The sequence below is a fragment of the Strigops habroptila genome, chromosome 3 (assembly GCF_004027225.2).
Source record: "Strigops habroptila isolate Jane chromosome 3, bStrHab1.2.pri, whole genome shotgun sequence".
Classification (NCBI taxonomy): Eukaryota; Metazoa; Chordata; class Aves; order Psittaciformes; family Psittacidae; genus Strigops; species Strigops habroptila.
In genome coordinates this window covers 75465779-75484002 of record NC_044279.2, presented here as the reverse complement: position 1 = coordinate 75484002, position 18224 = coordinate 75465779, and the positions used below count along the sequence as shown (strand labels likewise).

Sequence of the window (18224 nt, the reverse complement as noted above, 5' to 3'; positions counted from 1 at the left end):
TTAAGGTCCTTTCCAACCCTAACTATTCTGTGATTCTATGATTCTATGATTCTATGCTGACTAGTGAGTTCACCCATCTCAGTCACCATTATGGGGACAGGAAGGTAATTACAAGAACATCTCGCATGTGTTTCTGACAATGTGGTTTTGTTTGGCTTCTCCTGTTACAAATGGCACCGTTCCTAACAATGTTGGTGTAAAGGAGATAAAAAGTGCCAAATTCTCAGTAGCACAACATCCTGGGCAATCAAGTCGGAAAACTGTGCTGACACCAAGTGTGTTTCCCTGTATCAGATGGAGCCTGGACGCAGTCATGGTATCATGCCTGGGTAAGAAATCCTTTCCTAAGAGATCCAGATCTAGAAAAAACAGTCTCCAGGGAACTGGGTGACCAGATAAATCCTTGCTTTCAACTATAGCAGCCACTCATCTTCTCTAGGGACCAACTAACCATTCTATGATTCTATGATTCTCAGATGAACAATAAAAAATGGGTGCTTTGTGCTCTTGCTTTCCCAAAGTGATCTGTGGTCCAAAGGAAAGTGCTGATTTCTCAGTCTGAAGGACAAATGGGAAAAACAATGGTTGACATGAATACTCACTCCATTGCAGCTGCAAAGCTGGTGATACCAAGAAGTTACTTATAGAGCATTTTGTTGCTTCAGCTGAGGACTTCTGCACCAGAGCAAGCTGCATTCATTTTAAGTGATCCTGGGAAAGGTGGTCTGTGTCCTGATGATACATGCCATTACAGCTCCACCCTAGTGGGAACCTCCAAGATGCAACCACCACAGTCAGTGATTACCACTGCAGGAGAGCGCCGACCCATCCTCTCCCCTGTGCCTCTTCAACAGAGGCTGGCTGGTTAGATTCCCTGATTGCCCTCACAAAGAGTGGCCATAACAGAAGTCTTCAGATGACTAGCAAGAGCATCCAAGTGGCACTCTCAGACTCCTGGTCCATGTCATACATGGTAAGGAAAGAGATATTGCAGTCCTGACGGCTGGCTGAGTGCTCAATGCTGGGTTAACTGCAGTGCTCTCCCAGAAATGGCCATGAAGATCCGCTATTGAAGCCTTCAAATCACTGTTTTGCTCCAACACTATTTCTTTTTGAGGTATAATATCTTCTGAGATCCAGTCTCTGGGTTGGGTTGCCTGTGACTAAAGACTCATCCACCTCCCACACCCTTTTTCCACTACCTGAAACCAAGATCCCTTTGTAGTTAAAGGAGGTCCCATCCTCCAGGTTTCTAGAGTCTTCAAAAAGGAACTGCCTGGAGACTTGAGATTAGCCTCTGGCAACTTTTGGTCAGCAAAACCTGCTTGCTGGACCTGAGCTCAGGCCTTGAGCTGCTCTAAGAGAGGTGAGGAGCGTGGTTACCACTGTGTGTATAAAAGGACATTCTCATCATCTGGCCCCACACCAGCGGCCATCTTCGTGCAGCCCAGACCAGACAGGAAACGTGATGTGTTGCACTTCAGAGAATTGTATTTGTGTATGGAAAAAGAGAGGTATACAGGAACACGTATTGCATGTGCATGCCTATCTGTGAACCAGGCAACCATCAGGCTGTGGATTTGCATTTGTGCATCTGTCTTGGCTTGCAACGTGAAGGCAAAGTGTGCTGGGGAAGACGTCTGCCCGTGGTGAAAGAATCTTCTAAAACTAACTCGTAGGGCCTGTGAGAGGTTATCTGTCTGGGAAGGTGAGGGCACATGAAGCTTTGGAAGAAGGTGGACATACTGCCTCTCTGGCCTGTTGAATGGACAAGCCATTCCGAACAGGCACTGCCGCTGCTGTGGGGTGGTGTTGCCTTCCTGGACTAGCTGCAAGGCCCAGGTCGGAGGTGGTGTTTCTTCCTTCCGTGGAGCGAGTAGGGTGCTCAGATGGGTAGAGAGGCCACGGGATGGGTGTTCCTGTGGTGTCACACCATCTGCAAGTGTGAAGGTTGTGCCTCTAGCTTGTTCACACCCAGCGCTGCCCTCATTCCACTCCTGCTCTGACCCATGATGGATCATCTGAAACTGGGGCACTGATGTGGAGGCTGGTTTCGTTATGGTGTTGGTTAGGTCAGCGTCTTGAGTTATTTTTCACAAAGTGGTCCATGGTATTTCTATGACAGACAGACTCCTATCCCCGGTTTCAAAGTGATCTGTGCACATGTGCAGACCCTGAGAGTGATATGAGTGATCTGCTTGGGTGTATGAAAAAGCAAGCTATGTGTCTCTTGCCAGTGCCCCAAGAGAACAGGTTCTCCTTTCCCTCTCTTTGGCTTCCCAGCAATAGTTACAAACTGGTCCCAGTATATGAGCACTGCAAACTAACACCTGATCCCTCCACCCTTGTTTCTGCACCTATTGCTTTACCAGCAGGAAGTAGGACGTGGTTTGGGGCTTTTTATTCTCGGCCTCACTAGCCTTTTCGATACTTCGGGGCCTCGTCTCAGTCTGACAAGGCAAGCAAGTAGCAGCTTCCTGTACAAAGGTAAGAGGGAGAAGATAGATAAAGACCATGCATGTATGAGAGGAACGGCTCTGCAGAAGAACTGCCAGTCTGGAGGCAACACTTGTGCCAGCAGCACTGGTTGACACCTGGACATGCACTGAGCTGTGATATCCACCTCTCTCTGTTCCCCTCTGCCCGTTCCCCTCACTGTTTGATGTTCAGTGCCTGCATCCACCCAACCCTACGACCTGATCCCTGGGGACTTCCTTCATCAGGACCTCTCAGTGCCTGCAGCTGGAAGGTAAAGGGGGTGATGCCAGCTCTCTCCCATATGGGGGTGGCTGATCTGAAAAGCATCTTGGAAGGAGTTTCAGTCTGACAAACTGAATGTCGCTGTCGGGGAGGGCTTAGCACGTATTTATCTCTCTGTCTCTCCACAGTCCTCTCAAATCATACTCTGCATCTCACAACCTCATCGCCTGCTTTCTTTCACTCTCTCTCCCCTTTGTATGTTAATGCATTGTCGTCATGTTTTAATTCCTCTGAACCTAATCTTCTATATCACGAAGGGAATCAATATTATGCCTCATGTCAGTCCTTTATAAACTCTCTCTTCCCACTCCCCTGGTAGTCCCAGTCGGGTCCAGCGGGACTCTGTCTTGTTTAGCTCAGCTCTGCCTGGGCTCCAAGCTTAATGAGAGGTGAGTATGGCAAGAAAGCACGGCTCCTTCCAAGGCAGTGCAGGGTCTACTTGGCGAGGATGGTGCGTGGTTTGTACGTGACTATGTAACGTTTTGTGGTATGGTAAAGCCTTGACTTTCCAGAACCTGGCAAACTCCTCCTTCTCCCAGATTTCCCACCCTGTCCGAAACAAGCTATTCAAAATCTACCTCCTAAGCCATGAGCTATGCAACTAACTTTTGTCAGTTGCAGCCAGAGCCCCCACTTACTCAGCAAGCACCTAGTTATTTCAGCTCTGGGGCTTACCAAAAAAAGATCCTCTTCAAAGCACAAGCTATGTGCAACCAAGGCAGCACTCTCTACCTGAGTCAGCAAGCAGCCTGAAACAACACATGCAGACTGCTGTGCACTCACACACACATTTCCAGGAGGCATTACTCCCGCAAACAGCCTATCTGTGCTGCACTGCAAATTGTTTCAGTGCTGAGCAAAGCACCCAAGGCAGGAAAACAATGAAGTGCTGAGAGGAGAGCGCAGACTCCGGAGTGGAAGGGGTATGAGTTCCTGAGCCTAGAATATTGCCACTGGCTTTGAGCCCTGCCCTAGGACAGTGGACGCCTCCTGTGAGATGACATCTTCCTAATCTGCATTGCTGAGCCACGCTGGTGGGGCATCTTCTCTCTTTCAGTATGCCACCAGTACAGATGAAGCTCTCTTTGCTGCTTCTGTGTCACCTCTGGCTGTTCAGCCTCACACCTCTCTCATGGGCATCAGACTCAGCACAAGGTAAGAAGTGATTCTCTTCATCCATGCCAGCTGGGCGAGCAGGAAGGGGAGTCAGACAGAGGAGTGTGAGTGCCACAGTGTGTTGCTGTGCAATGCTCATGTTGTAACATACAGCCAGACGAGGCTGTAATAGCTACAGGTCTCCTATAAGCACATCAACCTCCAAGGGCACAGACGAGTGAGTGGCTCTGCCTTTCTTACCTGGAGATAGTTATGAAGCAGAGAAGTCAGTCTGTAGTTTGGGATGGGGCAGGGTTGCCTGGTGTGATGGTTAATGCTAAACATCATTGCTAATTCAGCCGTGTTACTGTCCGTGTCTTCTCTGCTGGCAGGCGTCTCCAGCCTCACTTGTTGGTATGATTCGCGGGCAGCTCTCTTCTGTGACTGGATCCCAGGCAGGGACCTGGCTGAAGCACCATGCCAGATGGAGATTTTATCCAAGTTAGCATTCTGTGACAGGTGGGTGACTGGAGAGGAGGAGAAAAGCCAATGCTTTGAATGGAAAGTGTCCTGGGAAGTTTAGCACTTAGCAACAGTGCAGGTTCTCCCTACCCAGGCCAGGTGTAGTGGAGTCGTAGAGCCAAGGGGCTTTGTCTTGAACTCCGTCTCTAACCTCATGTGGGCTGAGATGCTGGTCACTGCTCAGTGTTTGTCATCTAACAGTCCCACATTGTCCAACACAGCCCATCTTCCAGCTCCATAACTGTGTCTGTGATTCATTTCCCAAAAAATCCCTCTTCCTTGGAAGCCACCCTCTGGACTGAAAGGTATTTTCAATGGAAAAGGAGAATGTACAGAGATGGGGCTGGAGTCGAGTGGAATTAAAGTTATACAGAGGCCCATCGCCAGGATGAGCTGGGATGTTGCAACAAATGAAGGAAAACATTTTTCCCCTTATCTGCCCTGGCCCCTTCATCTCTCTCAGTTCATGCTGTTTTCCTCTCCCACACGTCTCCCAGCAGAGGGGTAGGTGTGTGACCAGTACCACAGTGGTGGCTGGCTGAGACTCTGTGTTCTCCAAGTATGACATCTCCAGCCAAGAGACTCACCAGCCTACCCCAGGGCTTCCCTTGGTGCCTGTCATAAGGAAAGGCTCAGTGTGATTCTGACAGTGGGTGGGTTGCTCATGACTGTCATAGAGATACCTCCAATGGGGTGAGATGGGCAAATGTATTCCGGGGCCTCGTGCATGCACTTAGAAAGCCAAAACATTTATGTTGCTCCATGGGTGTGAATCACAGAGACTGGGGCTGGAATTTAGATCGAATGTGGAACTGTGTTATTGCTTGACCTGCAGGAGTCTAGGACACCACCTCTCCCCACCATCAGCAAGTTCAGGCTTGATCCAACCTTACAGCTGGAGCACGCAGCTCAGTCTGATACCCCCTCAGCTGTAACCTCACAGAGACTTTCCCAACCTGTCACCCCACGTGCCATGCAAAACAGCTTTCCAGCTCACTGGAGTTCTGCTTAAATCCCAGGTTATCATCTCCCTTATCTGAAAATTTCAAGGAGCACTGTGAGTTACCCAAGGCAGAACACACGACAGGACTGAGGAGGTGCATCAAGACCTTCAGCAAAAACAGTAATGTGAGTAATTAATTGGGGATGTCCTGAATAATGACAAGGTGGAAAGAACTTTCATGTGAATTTTGGGTGTATAAACAGTGTGACACCCAGGAGCAGTATAAAAAGCCCAAACCTAACCCCTGACTCCAGTTCCGGAATTGGGTTTGGTGTTGTGTGTTAATATATGTCACCCCTGCAGGTTTCCCTGCAGGAGAGATTGGCTTCATTGTGAGCTGAGCCATACTGAACAGATCACATTCAGTGTCCCATCTCTCAATTACCTGGGTTTGGCCCTAATCCCTTCTTCTGAGGAGGGATGGACCACCACGAGCTCTGAAGTCACCTCTTGACCTCATTTTCCTTGAAGAGTTTAATAGCATTTTCCAGATAATTAATTGTGATAAACTCATAACCAGGTCTAATGACAGACAAGTTTTCTTACATTTGCAATCATGTGCAAAGACAAATTGCATGGTTGGTAAGCAGCTCCAAAATCTTTTCTTTCCAATCAAGCCAATTTCCTATTGCTTATTTAATACTGCATGATGTATATGGGCCTTTAGTATCATTGCATTTCAAGAGTAATATTTAATACTAATGTCGCCTCAGTCTTGCCAATGAAGACAACATGTTTTAGTAAAAATGTTTTTTTCTCAACAAATGTCACTCATAGAATGTAACTTTTTTCCTGCTTAGTCAGCACATACAGCAATCCTAGCAAACTGGCATATCGAAATATTTTGTGCCCTGCTAGCCAATGAAAAACAAAAAGTCTAACCACATGAAGTATAAGTCTTTGATTCCTCACTTACCACTGAGGCTTATGCCTTTCAGCCACAGATATTGTCCATATTTATCATCAAGTGTTCCCTAAACCTCTTATATACAGGCAATGCTTAGAAATATGAATGCTTATTGATGAGCCATCAGTGTCACTAATGGTAAATTTTCCTTGCAGGCTCAATGCTTCACCACTGCAGACCGTCTTACCATGTCAGTCCATTGCCAGATTGGAGAGAATAGGTCTATACCTGTGCAAATAGAAGATTTCAGACCACTTGCAAATAGTAAGTACCCATCTCTCTTGCAGTCCCTGAAGCTTCCACACAAAATGATAGTTAATTTCTCTTTCCCATCCACTCCTGTGCAACACCATAGCTGACTTTCAACCTGTGTCTTTTCCTCATCCCCTGCTACAACTAACACAGATGAACCACGTTGACTCCTGTCACTTGCATCTATTACATGCAGCATCATGCCAGCCACTTCCTGTCCTGTCCTGTATCTGGGACAGTGTTAAATAAGAGTGCTTTGTGCTAGGAGTTCTGGCTTCAATGTCAGCTCAGCTGACCTCCTGAAAAGGCATGGTGCAGGAAGGAGGGAAGGAAAATCTTGCTGCTCATCCCCTGCCCCTCTACCAGATATGTGGTTCCACTCTCCTTTAAGCCAGCTTTGGCATGCACTTCAGTCTTTGCTGAAAGGGTTCAACTCACTAATCCAGCAGAAAAACATCTGCTTGGGTCTTTTTTTTTGTTGGATGTGTGAGTTTACTTCGCTCAAGGAGACATCCAATAGGGCTGCTGCAAGTTGAGGCATAAGAAAGCATGGCTAGAGTCAGAGGTTGAGAAGGATCAGCCTGGACAGCCTGTGTAACTCCATCCCCTGTGGCTGTAGCTCTCTGTCTATACAATTGCCTTGTGGATCACCCCCACAAGATAGGATGCATAACCATGTGGGATTGATTGCACTGCAGGGGCCACTCTCGCAGGCTCACAGGAGGAGCTGCCTTTAATGTAGCCCAGAGACAACAGGCTTTTTGCTGTCAGTGGCAGTGGGGAAGAAGGAGAAACAGAGGGAGAGAACTCACAAACTGTCTCCTATTGCTGGCTGGAGTTTGTGAGCAACCCTGCTGCAGTGGGGTTTGCGGTGAAGTCCTGTTATGGACACACAGTGTGTAGGTATCAGCCCTTCTCCTTTTCTCTTTCCAGTAAAGCTGAGGCCTCCAGGCAATCTTCAGCTGCTTCGCAAAACTGAAAACACCTACAACTTAACATGGAGCCTGAATGTTTCCTCTCACTATTTGGATGGGGAGCGGGAATACCAAGTGCGGTACCGAAACACGACTGAGTCCTGGGAGGTGAGTACAGAGAGGGATACTGGGACCTGTCACCATACAGAGGACCTGCTCCTGGGCCTCCCCCCAGGATGAAACCAGTTTTAGTGAAGCTGACCCTTTCATCTGTGTCACCTGCTGCCAGTGTTTGTTGATGACATGGAGGCAGATGGAAACCCTATTTTACTCAGTGCTGTCACAAAGAAATCCAGACAGCTCCAGGACAGACTTGAAAGGGGTGAAAAAAGCAAAGTGAAGAAGAATTTTCCTCCAGGGTGAACAAGCAGTGCATGAGGTATAGGGATCTGAGGCAGGTCTTCTCTGAGGGCCTTGGAAGAGATGGTTACGTGAGGCTGTAAGCCAGGGTCGTTGATGATGTTCTGATTTTACCCTACTCCCAGGAGGCCAGGAACTTCACCATTATGCAGGACCAGATGTGGGTGGTGTTTGAGAGCCTTTCACCCAACTTGAAATATGAGGCAGCTGTCCGTGCAAGGCCAAGTGCCTCAAGCATCTGCAAAGGCGTGTGGAGCGACTGGAGCGAGACAATACTGTGGAGGACACATGCTGACCGTAAGGATCAGAGTCAGGCAGTCTGACATGGAGGGGAAAACAGGGACTCAGGGAAAACAAGGTAAAAGGACCAAAGCAGGCTGAGAAGCTGGAGGAAGATGGGCAGGGAGGATTGTGTTGACCAATAGAAAGGTTGGAAACCATCTGTCCCTCCTAATCTGTTAGGTCAGGCTGGCTCAACAGAGTTCAATGGTAAAGACTCCCTGACCTAACAGAGCCCCTCTGACTTCCAGAAGCCGGGCAAAATCGACAAGATGTGAATCATGGACTGCTTCCTCAGAAGCAGTAAGGCCAGATGTCTGACCTGCAGAAGCAGTGGCCAGGACTGGCATTTTCCCAGGTGCTAATGTGACCTAGCAGCATAAATCCACCTTTCTAAAATGGCCCAGTTCATTGGCGCCATTGATCAGTGAAATGCAGTGAAACAGAACACTCAGTTCCTGAACCAAAGGACACCTGAGCCTAGGAAGCAAAATCTCACAGAGAATGGAAGAGACTTACACATATAGAATCATAGAATCCTAGAATGGTTAGGGTTGGAAAGGACCTTAAGATCATCTAGTTCCAACCCCCTGCCATGGCCAGGGACACCTCACCCTAGACCATGTCACCCAAGGCTCTGTCCAACCTGGCCTTGAACACTGCCAGGGATGGAGCATTTACCACTTCTTTGGGCAACCTGTTCCAGTGCCTCACCACCCTCACAGTAAAGAATTTCTTCCTTAGACCTAACCTGAACTTCCCCTGTTTAAGTTTGAACCCGTTACCCCTTGTCCTATCACTACAGTCCCTGATGAAGAGTCTGCCTCTGGTATCCTTGTAGGCCCCTTCAGATATTGGAAGGCTGCTATAAGGTCTCCATGCAGCCTTCTCTTCTCCAGGCTGAACAGGTCTGCTGAGACTTACATCAGTCATTACTGTGAACCACAGCATGGAGGACACCTCCAGCCTTGAAAGACAGTGCTCTGAGCAAGTCCCTTCAGTGAGTGATTGGCTGTGGTCTCTGCCATTTCTTTTCCAAAAAATAAGCAGATGGAGGTTATTCCTTCTCATGTCACCCCCACTCTGCCCCTGCTCAGTCCATCCCTGTTGTGCCGCCCGGTGCTGGTATAAACAGAGGAGTTATGTTTAGAAAGGGCACTGTGTTGCTGTGGCGATCAAATTTTGACAGTGTGTGATGTCAGTGAATAGGATACAGCCGCAAACAGTTGTCATAGCAACCAAGACCCAAAGATAACCAGGGTACCAGAGGCAGAGGAGACAAAGTGATCTGAGTAGCATCTCAAGGACAAGCAAAGAAAGAATGTCCTAAAAATGTCTCCTCCTTCTTTTACTTTTCTTTGCTCCCTCACAACTACTCCAGAGATGCTCTGCAGGCCCAGACCAAAGGACATGAGGGATGGAGGGAGATGAGGAGGCAAGCAGAGGAGGCAGGCACCAGAACAGCAAGACCAAGAAAAGGTGCACTGGGAAGATGTGTGTGAGACAGATTAAGAAACGTTTGAGATGATACCAGACAAGCCTGAGGAGTGCTGGCAGCGCTGGCAATGTGGGAACTCATCTCTTTCTCCTAAACTTACAATCCAAGTACTAAAATATGGTGGAAAGCTGTAACCTTCCTAGTCTCCTAAAGCTTTCCTACACATCTCCAAAGAAAGAAGCTAGCCCCTTGACCACTAACCTTCTCCATCCTTGGTCCTCCTGCCTTCTCAAAGACCCATGAACTCCATGACTCTGTCTCCCCCATTGACTCATAATTGACTCAAGTCTCCAGTCCCACTTAAGCTGATTTTAGGATTCCCTGCTTTCCTTTGCAAAGAGACAGGCATGTTGATGGACACTTCAACCAGTAAACTGTGGCATCTCATCTGTGGCAACCCCCAGCTGCGGTGCTGTTATAAACAGAGAGTTCAAGCTGTTTAGCACAAATTATCTATTAAGCAGACTCTGAAACCCATATCAGTTAAAAGGCATCCTATACAACACAGCAGAAATTAGTTCAATTTATCTGACCTGTATATGATTAACATGAGCCGGCAGTGTGCACTTGCAGCCCAGAAAGCCAACCGTATCCTGGGCTGCATCAAAAGAAGCGTGACCAGCAGGTCGAAGGAGGTGATCCTGCCCCTCTACTCTGCTCTCGTGAGACCTCACTTGGAGTACTGCGTACAGTTCTGGTGTCCTCAACATAAAAAGGACATGGAGCTGTTGGAGCGAGTCCAGAGGAGGGCAACGAGGATGATAAGAGGGCTGGAGCACCTCGCGTATGAAGACAGGCTGAGAGAGTTGGGGCTGTTCAGCCTGGAGAAGAGAAGCTGCGTGGAGACCTCATAGCAGCCTTCCAGTATCTGAAGGGGGTCTACAAGGATGCTGGGGAGGGACTCTTCCTTAGGGACTGTAGTGGTAGGACAAGGGGTAATGGGTTCAAACTTAAACAGGGGAAGTTTAGACTAGATATAAGGAAGAAGTTCTTTACAGTGAGGGTGGTGAAGCACTAGAATGGGTTGCCCAGGGAGGTTGTGGATGCTCCATCCCTGGCGGTGTTCAAGGGCAGGTTGGACAGAGCCTTGAATCACGTGGTTTAGGGCAAGGTGTCCCTGCCCATGGCAGGGGAGTTGGAACTAGGTGATCTTAAGGTCCTTTCCAACCCTTACGATTCTATGATTCTATGATTCTATGATTCTATGATTATAATTGGATATAGTATTATATAAAATTATAATAAAGGCCCTGTATATTATAATTATATATAATTTTGTACTATTATATAAAATTATAATAAAGGCCCATTTTGATCACTTTGAACAGCCATGGAAGAGCTGCAGCTCCTACCTGCAGCATCCTGGCTAAATTTTTACGGCAAAACCCTTGTTTTCTCTCATCTTGCAGGAACATCCCAGCCAGTCCTGCCAGCTCTTATAGTGAGCACTTGCATCTTCGTGGTCGTTGGAACTGCTTTCCTTATTAACTTACGGACCCTGAAATGGTAAACGAGAATCATTTTCCTCTCTGTTTCTCTCCTGTATTTTGTGCGTCTTCTCAAAACCCAGCCTATTTTTCACTTGGTGTGATTCAGGGTAAAGAGCGACTTAAAAATACAGTTTATAGCCCAACCCTTTGAGGCTGACATTTGTCTGGGGAGATATATCACCACCTAAGATGATGTGGTTTCACATCAGTGCATTGTGCTGCACTCCTGTGACCTGGAGCCGTGCCCTCACTGAATTAAAAACAGCTGCCTTAGAACTTCTGTCGCACAGGGCTTAGAGTGGTGTCCCCTGGCAGGGATGCACCAGACTTGCCTCTTAAAAAGCAGGCCACTGGCTTGAGCACTCCCTCAGCAGAGAAGACCAAGCAAGCCTAGGTACCACTACCTTCTCATTTAAACACTCCAGCAAGGGCTAAGACAGGACGTGGTGACATTTGGTCTGTAGGCAAAGCTCCTGAGTGAGAAGTACAATTCTTCCTCTCCCTTGTCTGTGCAGTCCTGAAGTGTCTCATCACATGCTGGTAAACATCTACCTGATGCTTTAAAGATCTCTTTGCCAGCGTTCCTCCCCAGACATTGCTTTTATTCAGAACTGAAGATGTCTCACAAGGTTACCCCATGCAATAAGACAGAGAGTGACCTGTCAGCATGGCAAGGTTAAAAAAGGCCACAGGTATTCTCATCTTAGGGCAGGGGCAAAGAAGCAGGGTGCTGATATTCATGGCAGGGAGCAGGGAGAAATATTCTCAGGGATGAAGCAGCAAAGCCTGGATGACTTCTCTGTAAGGATAGATGGAGAAGCGTGTTGACGGAAGATGGATACTGGGAAAGTCACTGGTCACTGTGTTTTACCTTGAGTCATAACACAAAAGTGAGGAAATGTTAGCTATATGGCACAGAGAGAGAGAAAAAAGCCTCCTTTCTTCACAAAGTATAATTAACCTGGGGGAATTGGATGGAGGATAATGCTGAGGTAAGATCCAAGGAAGGATTAGACATGCATGAATAATAATAGCATCTGCAGTGATGTAAGGTAGTTTATATGCAAGAACTAGAGAATTCTGATGCTTCAGAGAGTACACTGATTGCCTCCAGAGGTCAGGAGGGTCTTTCCTTAAAGCATCCCAAAGCAAAGCTTCAGAAAAGAGCTGACAAGATCAGCCAACCTCTCTGAGGGACTGAGAAACAGATGAGATCACTTCATGATACCTTGGGATGACAACGGACTAGTTTCAGTACAGTAGAGGCCTCTGGACTGCTGCAAGGCATAGTCAGATGGCTTGCATGGCCAGTATGTCCTAGCTCTACCATGCAGCATCCTGCTAAGAGGGCAGAGATTTGTGGAACAGCTTTGCCAGTGATGGTCCCACTCAGGCCATATGGTCTTCAGAGTCACTGTGAGAGAGGGGGGAGCTCACAGCAGCTGAAGCTTGGAAACAAGGGAGACCTGCCTGGCTTGTCACCAGGACAAGGGGCTTAAAGGGTCAGGTGGGGAAGTTCAGGTGATCAGCCAAGTCAGGGAAGAAAACAGTGAACTGTTGGTTGTGCTTCCCTAGGGAAAAGGCTGAGAGCAATGTATTTCCCAATGCTAGGTTTAATTACCCCATCTCTGTACATCTCATCCCTCACCTACTGCTTTTCAGTCCACTCAAGAGCAAAGAGAGCCCTCAGCCTTGCTCTTATGTTACCTCTTCCCCACACCAGGGTAGCTGCAATGCTTTCTCCTATCCCTGCCACAGTGCCAGATGGTCAGGATCAGTACCCACTTCATTCCTCCTTCTCATTCTCTTTTCTCAAGGTTTAAGAAGATCCTGAAGATTCACATCCCAGACCCCGAGAAGTTCTTTCCCCCACTTGTTTCAGTTCATGGAGGTGACATTCAGGTATGGGACTGGGAAGGGAGCCATGTGGATATGAGGGAGTAATGAGGGAAAGAAGGATCCAGCTACACATGCCCAAGGGCAGACAGGCAGTTTTGAGACCTACATATGCACACCCGGCACATATGCCTGTAGCACCCAGCTGCCGAGTCCTCCACTCAAGAGAAACCTTCTGACCTTCCAAAACCTGACACTCGGCTGAGGCATTTCTAATTACAGAACTGAGAAACGGCAAACCACACAAACCCCAGCACGCTGCTCCCCTAACAGGGAGCCCGAGAGAAAACACGGGACTTGCAGCAGGGAGCTTGGCCTCTCAGATCCCTTTCAACTCCACTTCAGTCCCTCCCTTCCTGCTCTAGGCTGCCCATCTCTTCCCCAGATTTCCTGCCATGATCTCCTCCTCCTGGCTGTGAGCCTTTCCTCTGCCCCTAATCTGAATTGCCGTCACGCTGGGTGTCACTTCACTGTTTTCTGCATTCTTCTTGTCTCTTTCCCTTCTTCCTCCACCTCCACTTTCTCCCTTCCCCTAATCTCCTTGTGAGCACAGGCAGTTGCAAGTAGACAATTACTATTCTGTGCAGCATTAAAGGGAGTGTCAGATGCAAGGTGTGGGAGGTGATCCCAAGGGGCATCTCTCTTTAAGAAGGATGGAAACAAATTGCAGAAGGTCCAAAGGACACCAAAGCTCTGGAAAAGCCTAAGTGCAAAAAGCCTTAGAAAGCTTGAACTACAAGGCAAGAGTGCAGAGTAGGGGATCTGGGGTGTGCAGCAGGCACTGAAGACACTTTCCCAGTGCAGAAAGAACTAAGAAAATTGGCTTTACTGGCCATAAAGGCAATGAAGTTGGGTGTAACCAAACCCAGATAGTTTTTAAGGATAACGATGCACTGGGGGATGTCACCCATAATGAGTGTGGAAATCTAGGCACAAGGGGCCTGGAAGAGTACTTGAGACAAGAAATCTGCATAGTGCCATGTAGATGTATCAGAAGCTGGTTGAGCACCTAGGAACAGATTGCATGAGAAGTATCTCAGTACTGCTTTTCATGTTTCCACCTTCATCTTACAGCCTTGTAGGGGTTTTTTTTCTTCCTTTCACTTTAATCCTCCATTTTCCATTCCCCCTCCAGAAATCTCAAAACATAGGCTTGCAAGATCTGCTTTTGCTTTCAAAGTGACAAAAAGACATAATTTCTCTGAAAATCCTGCAGATAAGATATCATGAACGCGAATTTCCCTCCCCACCACCTCCAGCAACTCTTGCTTAGACAAAGAAAAGTTCACTTGATTGCTGTGGGTGCTCAGGAGAAGCACTAGGTGTTATACTTTGTGTTTCTTTCCCATCAGAAATGGCTCTCCTCCCCATTCTCCACATCTTCCTACTGTGTGAACAGCACAAGCCCAGAGATCTCCATGCTTGAGGTGATGCAGAAGAATGACCAGGATTCACAGTTTCTGCTTTCCAAGGGAACCCTAACTCCTGATCCACCCTTAGAAACCAGTGGCCACTCTGTATCCAGCTGCTTCACCAACCAAGGCTACTTCTTCTTCCACCTTTCCAACTCCTTTGAGATTGAGCCCTGTCAAGTCTACTTCACCTATGAGCCTTTCACCCAGGAAGGCAATGGCAGTGAGAATGGTGAGTCTTACCATGCTCTCTCCACCCCAGACCTCTGCACACTGGCAGAGGACATGCCCGTGTTGTCCCACAACTTCTTGCACTGTATCAAGACGACCCAGGGCTTACAAAGCAGCTCCTTCATGGAAAAGACAGAAGGTGAAACCCAGCAGGCCATGGCTATTTCTGGGGCTCTCCAGTCAAGTGAAGGCACCTCACCAACACCAGTTCTGAAACAGGATGAGAAGGTGGTGGACAAAGAAGTTTTACAACCTCCTGCAGCCCCCTTCCAGCTGGACACTGACTTTCCTGACCCACCGGACCTGTATGACAGCAATACTGTTGATGTAACAGAGGGGAGTAGGAAGGCAGTCCCTCCGATTGACCCCTGTACACCAGCAGCACATGATACTTCTTCTTCCTCTCAGCCTCCACCTCTAAGGCAAAGCCAGAATGAGGATTCATGCAGAACAGTCTTCTCCAGCCAGGTCCTCAACACTGGTGCCTACCTTTCCCTGAGGGACCTCCAGTACCAGTACAACCATTGCTCTGTCTAGGATCTACCTGGAGGAAACCCACAGGTGGGAAAGGCCTTCTCTGCAGGAAGGGCTAGAAAGACAGTTTTTCTGTTCAGGGCATGAACGTGACTTCAGCATCAGACCCATTGGGACTGTTCTTCAATGAGGCTGGAGAGCACAGTTACTCTAGAGGGTTGCAAAACAGGAAAAGGGATAGGATGGACAAGGTGTAAATTCATGGATGGCTAAATAGGTAACACTAGTTCCCAAGGTGAAGTGTTAGTGAAACAGACGACTGGAAATGAGAGGACATTTTGTATAGAGAACTGAGCTAGTGGACAGTAAAGCAACACATGGAAAATTATAAAGGCACATTAAAGCTGTTCAGTGGCTACACAGCTAATGGAGACATATAAGCCTGATTCTTAGGCATACAGGCTAACAGGGACTCACCTTCGTAACTGAACCTGTTTCTCTGCTATTTCTGGATCTGATGGCATAGAAACCCCTTCCTGTACTGCTCAAGTGCCATCCCAAATTGCACCAGCTTGTTTTTTCCTTCCCAGCTCCTTAGTAGGAGGCTGTGCCAGCACTTCCATGCTCTGCATCTTGGTGTAAAATAGCACTCAGCTTTGATGCTGAGCAGTCACATGGTCCATTTGCCTCATGCCAGCCTAAAAACCTCTAACAAGAGGGACCAATGCCTGAAAAGGTAGATATGAGATTTTGTACAAGGGACAGTAGCACTGCTGGTCAGTGCTGTTGCCAGTGATGAAATGGATGAAGACATCTGACAAGGGTGTAACTTTTCCTGTGATGTCCCCACTTAAGGTTTCAATCAGAGATTACATTCTAAGCTACTCAGCCCTGCTTTGGACTTGAGTCTCTAAGGTCAGGTCCAAGCCCCAACTGTGTCAGCTACCTAAGGCAGTGCAGTGTAAAAAGAAATCCCCATTACTGGGTTAAAAATACTGGGAAAATCCCACCCCCACCCCCTCGCTCCCTTCTTTCCCCCAGGTCTGATGATGGCAGTAAAGAGAATGCACACAATTTCCCATTCTTGATGCAATATTTTTCATGAAATCGAAAGCCTCTCTGCCCTGCTGGCAAAATATAGTTATTTGACTACGATAAGCTGATTGCAGAATAGTTCATCCCACATCCTGTATTAGTGGAAAACATCGCAACGGTGCTGCCCATTCCTTCCATTGCTCAAGGGAAACCATTGCCTAATTAGCAGCAAAGATGTGGTGAATAAGCCCAGAAAACTAACCCACAAATCAGCACCTTTGCTGAAAAGAAAACCCCAATCCACTCACAAAGAATGGGGATAGCAAAGTCTACGTTATGTTTTTTTCTTTTTCCTCTGCATTTGCTGATCTCACTTCAGAAAAATCAGCTCAACACAGAAGAAAAGTGGCAAGGCAGAGGAAGACAAGCTGTTCTGGTTACACCCATCCTTGCATTTAACATCTGCACTGTCTATCCACTTTCTTGCATATTTCCGGACTACTCAGCAGTGGGAAAATATCAGCCCTGTGCTAAAGATCCTTCTTCTAAGAGTTCTTGTATCAAAAAGGTCAAGGATATCAAACTCGTTACTTCTGTCACCCCTGTGAGTATCACCCAGAACTAATTCTTCCTTACCCCTGTCTGTACAAGCATTGAGCTTCGCCTTTGTCACAGTTCCACGCTGTTACCTGACCTTGCATTATGCAGCCTGAATGTCATTAGAAGTCCCAGCTATGGGGTACCCACTGGCTTGGATTTCACCTCAAAAGTGCTGCTCAGAGGAGCTGAGCCTGAGTGTAACTGAGAGGGATGGGGGAGCTAAACCTCTCCTCTCACCAGCTTCTTCACCACCTGCATCAAGATGTGGACTGCTCCGTTGTCTGCAGGAGACAGTAGGTGAAGAAGACCCTACAGCTTCCCAGATAAGGAAGCACAAGGCTTGCCCAGCTGCTTGTTGTACATTGAGAATCTTCACAAATGGACTTCAAAACGACATGCTGAATCCCATGCCCCTGATGGGCAATTTTCTATTTTATATGGGCCAAGGATCCTAATTGTAATGGTGGTTATCCTTTCCCAATGTAGATCTTCATAAGCTTTTCAATTATCCTTGCTGCTGAGTACAGAAGAAAAACTTTGCCTCTTTGCAAATAAAAGAAATATTTAGGAATCTACAGTGGTTTTCTGTCCTTTGGGGTGGGAGGAAAGGGTTAACAGCTTTTCCAAATAGGGGACTACGCAAAGCTTTGCTCAATATACCTTTAGCCCGCCTTCCTACTTCCTCCCCTCAGGGAATCAGCCACCTAAAACAGAAAGCAGAGTTGGAGGTGATCCTGCCACAAGGCCCTGAGGACCATCCTGCTGGCTCAGTACTTTTCCCCCTCCTTGTGAAAATGCTGACAGGTTTCGAGCTGGCAAGCTGTTAGCACTGCATTCGCAGCCATGCTGGGTGTGAATGTGTGACACACTGCGGCAGGAAGTGCTCAATATCAGATCTGACGATAACTGGACCTTTCTTCCAGGAAGACATGATCATGTGGTCTCGTACGTGAGTAACCCAGGTCGAGAATACTAAAGGCATAACACTCTCAGTGATACGAAGCCCCTTCTCTGCTGTGTCCCCAAGAGCTCCTTGGAAATGTCACACGGGGAGCAGTTGCCTCTCAAGCCGATGTGAAGGCACGGTGTGTGGTTCTTAAAACCACAGAGATGCTATGATGGTGTCCATTGGTACCACAGGCAAACCCAAGGGGAACACCAGCACTGTGTGGAAAATAGTGAGCTAACAGTCACAAACATGAGCTTGTTCCCCATCTTAAGCCTGGGGACAGCAATGATAGCAGTCACATCTCTCATCAACCTCTTCCCAAAATACCTTCTTCATAAATAGACATCAACTCTCAGCCCCCTCCTACATCCCTTCTTTTCTTTTTTTACAGTGGAGAAGCAGAAAGTAAAGGGTACTTGCAGTAAAGGAATTCCTCTGAAGTCAGATCTGATCAAGGTTTTGGGTCCTTCGTTGATTCAAAAGCCTG

At 47.6% G+C, this 18224-nt stretch overlaps 1 protein-coding gene across 1 annotated transcript; it reads left to right on the top strand.

Annotated features, from left to right (window-relative positions):
* The first annotated feature begins 3833 nt into the window (after positions 1-3833).
* Positions 3834-15580, top strand: IL2RB (interleukin 2 receptor subunit beta). Its single transcript, XM_030479690.1, has 9 exons — positions 3834-3915; positions 4248-4374; positions 5397-5505; positions 6443-6551; positions 7473-7621; positions 7999-8170; positions 11060-11156; positions 12958-13042; positions 14389-15580. Exons 1-9 carry the CDS (start codon positions 3834-3836, stop codon positions 15214-15216), a joined length of 1758 nt encoding a protein of 585 aa, XP_030335550.1. The 3' UTR covers positions 15217-15580.
* Positions 15581-18224: the final 2644 nt, after the last annotated feature.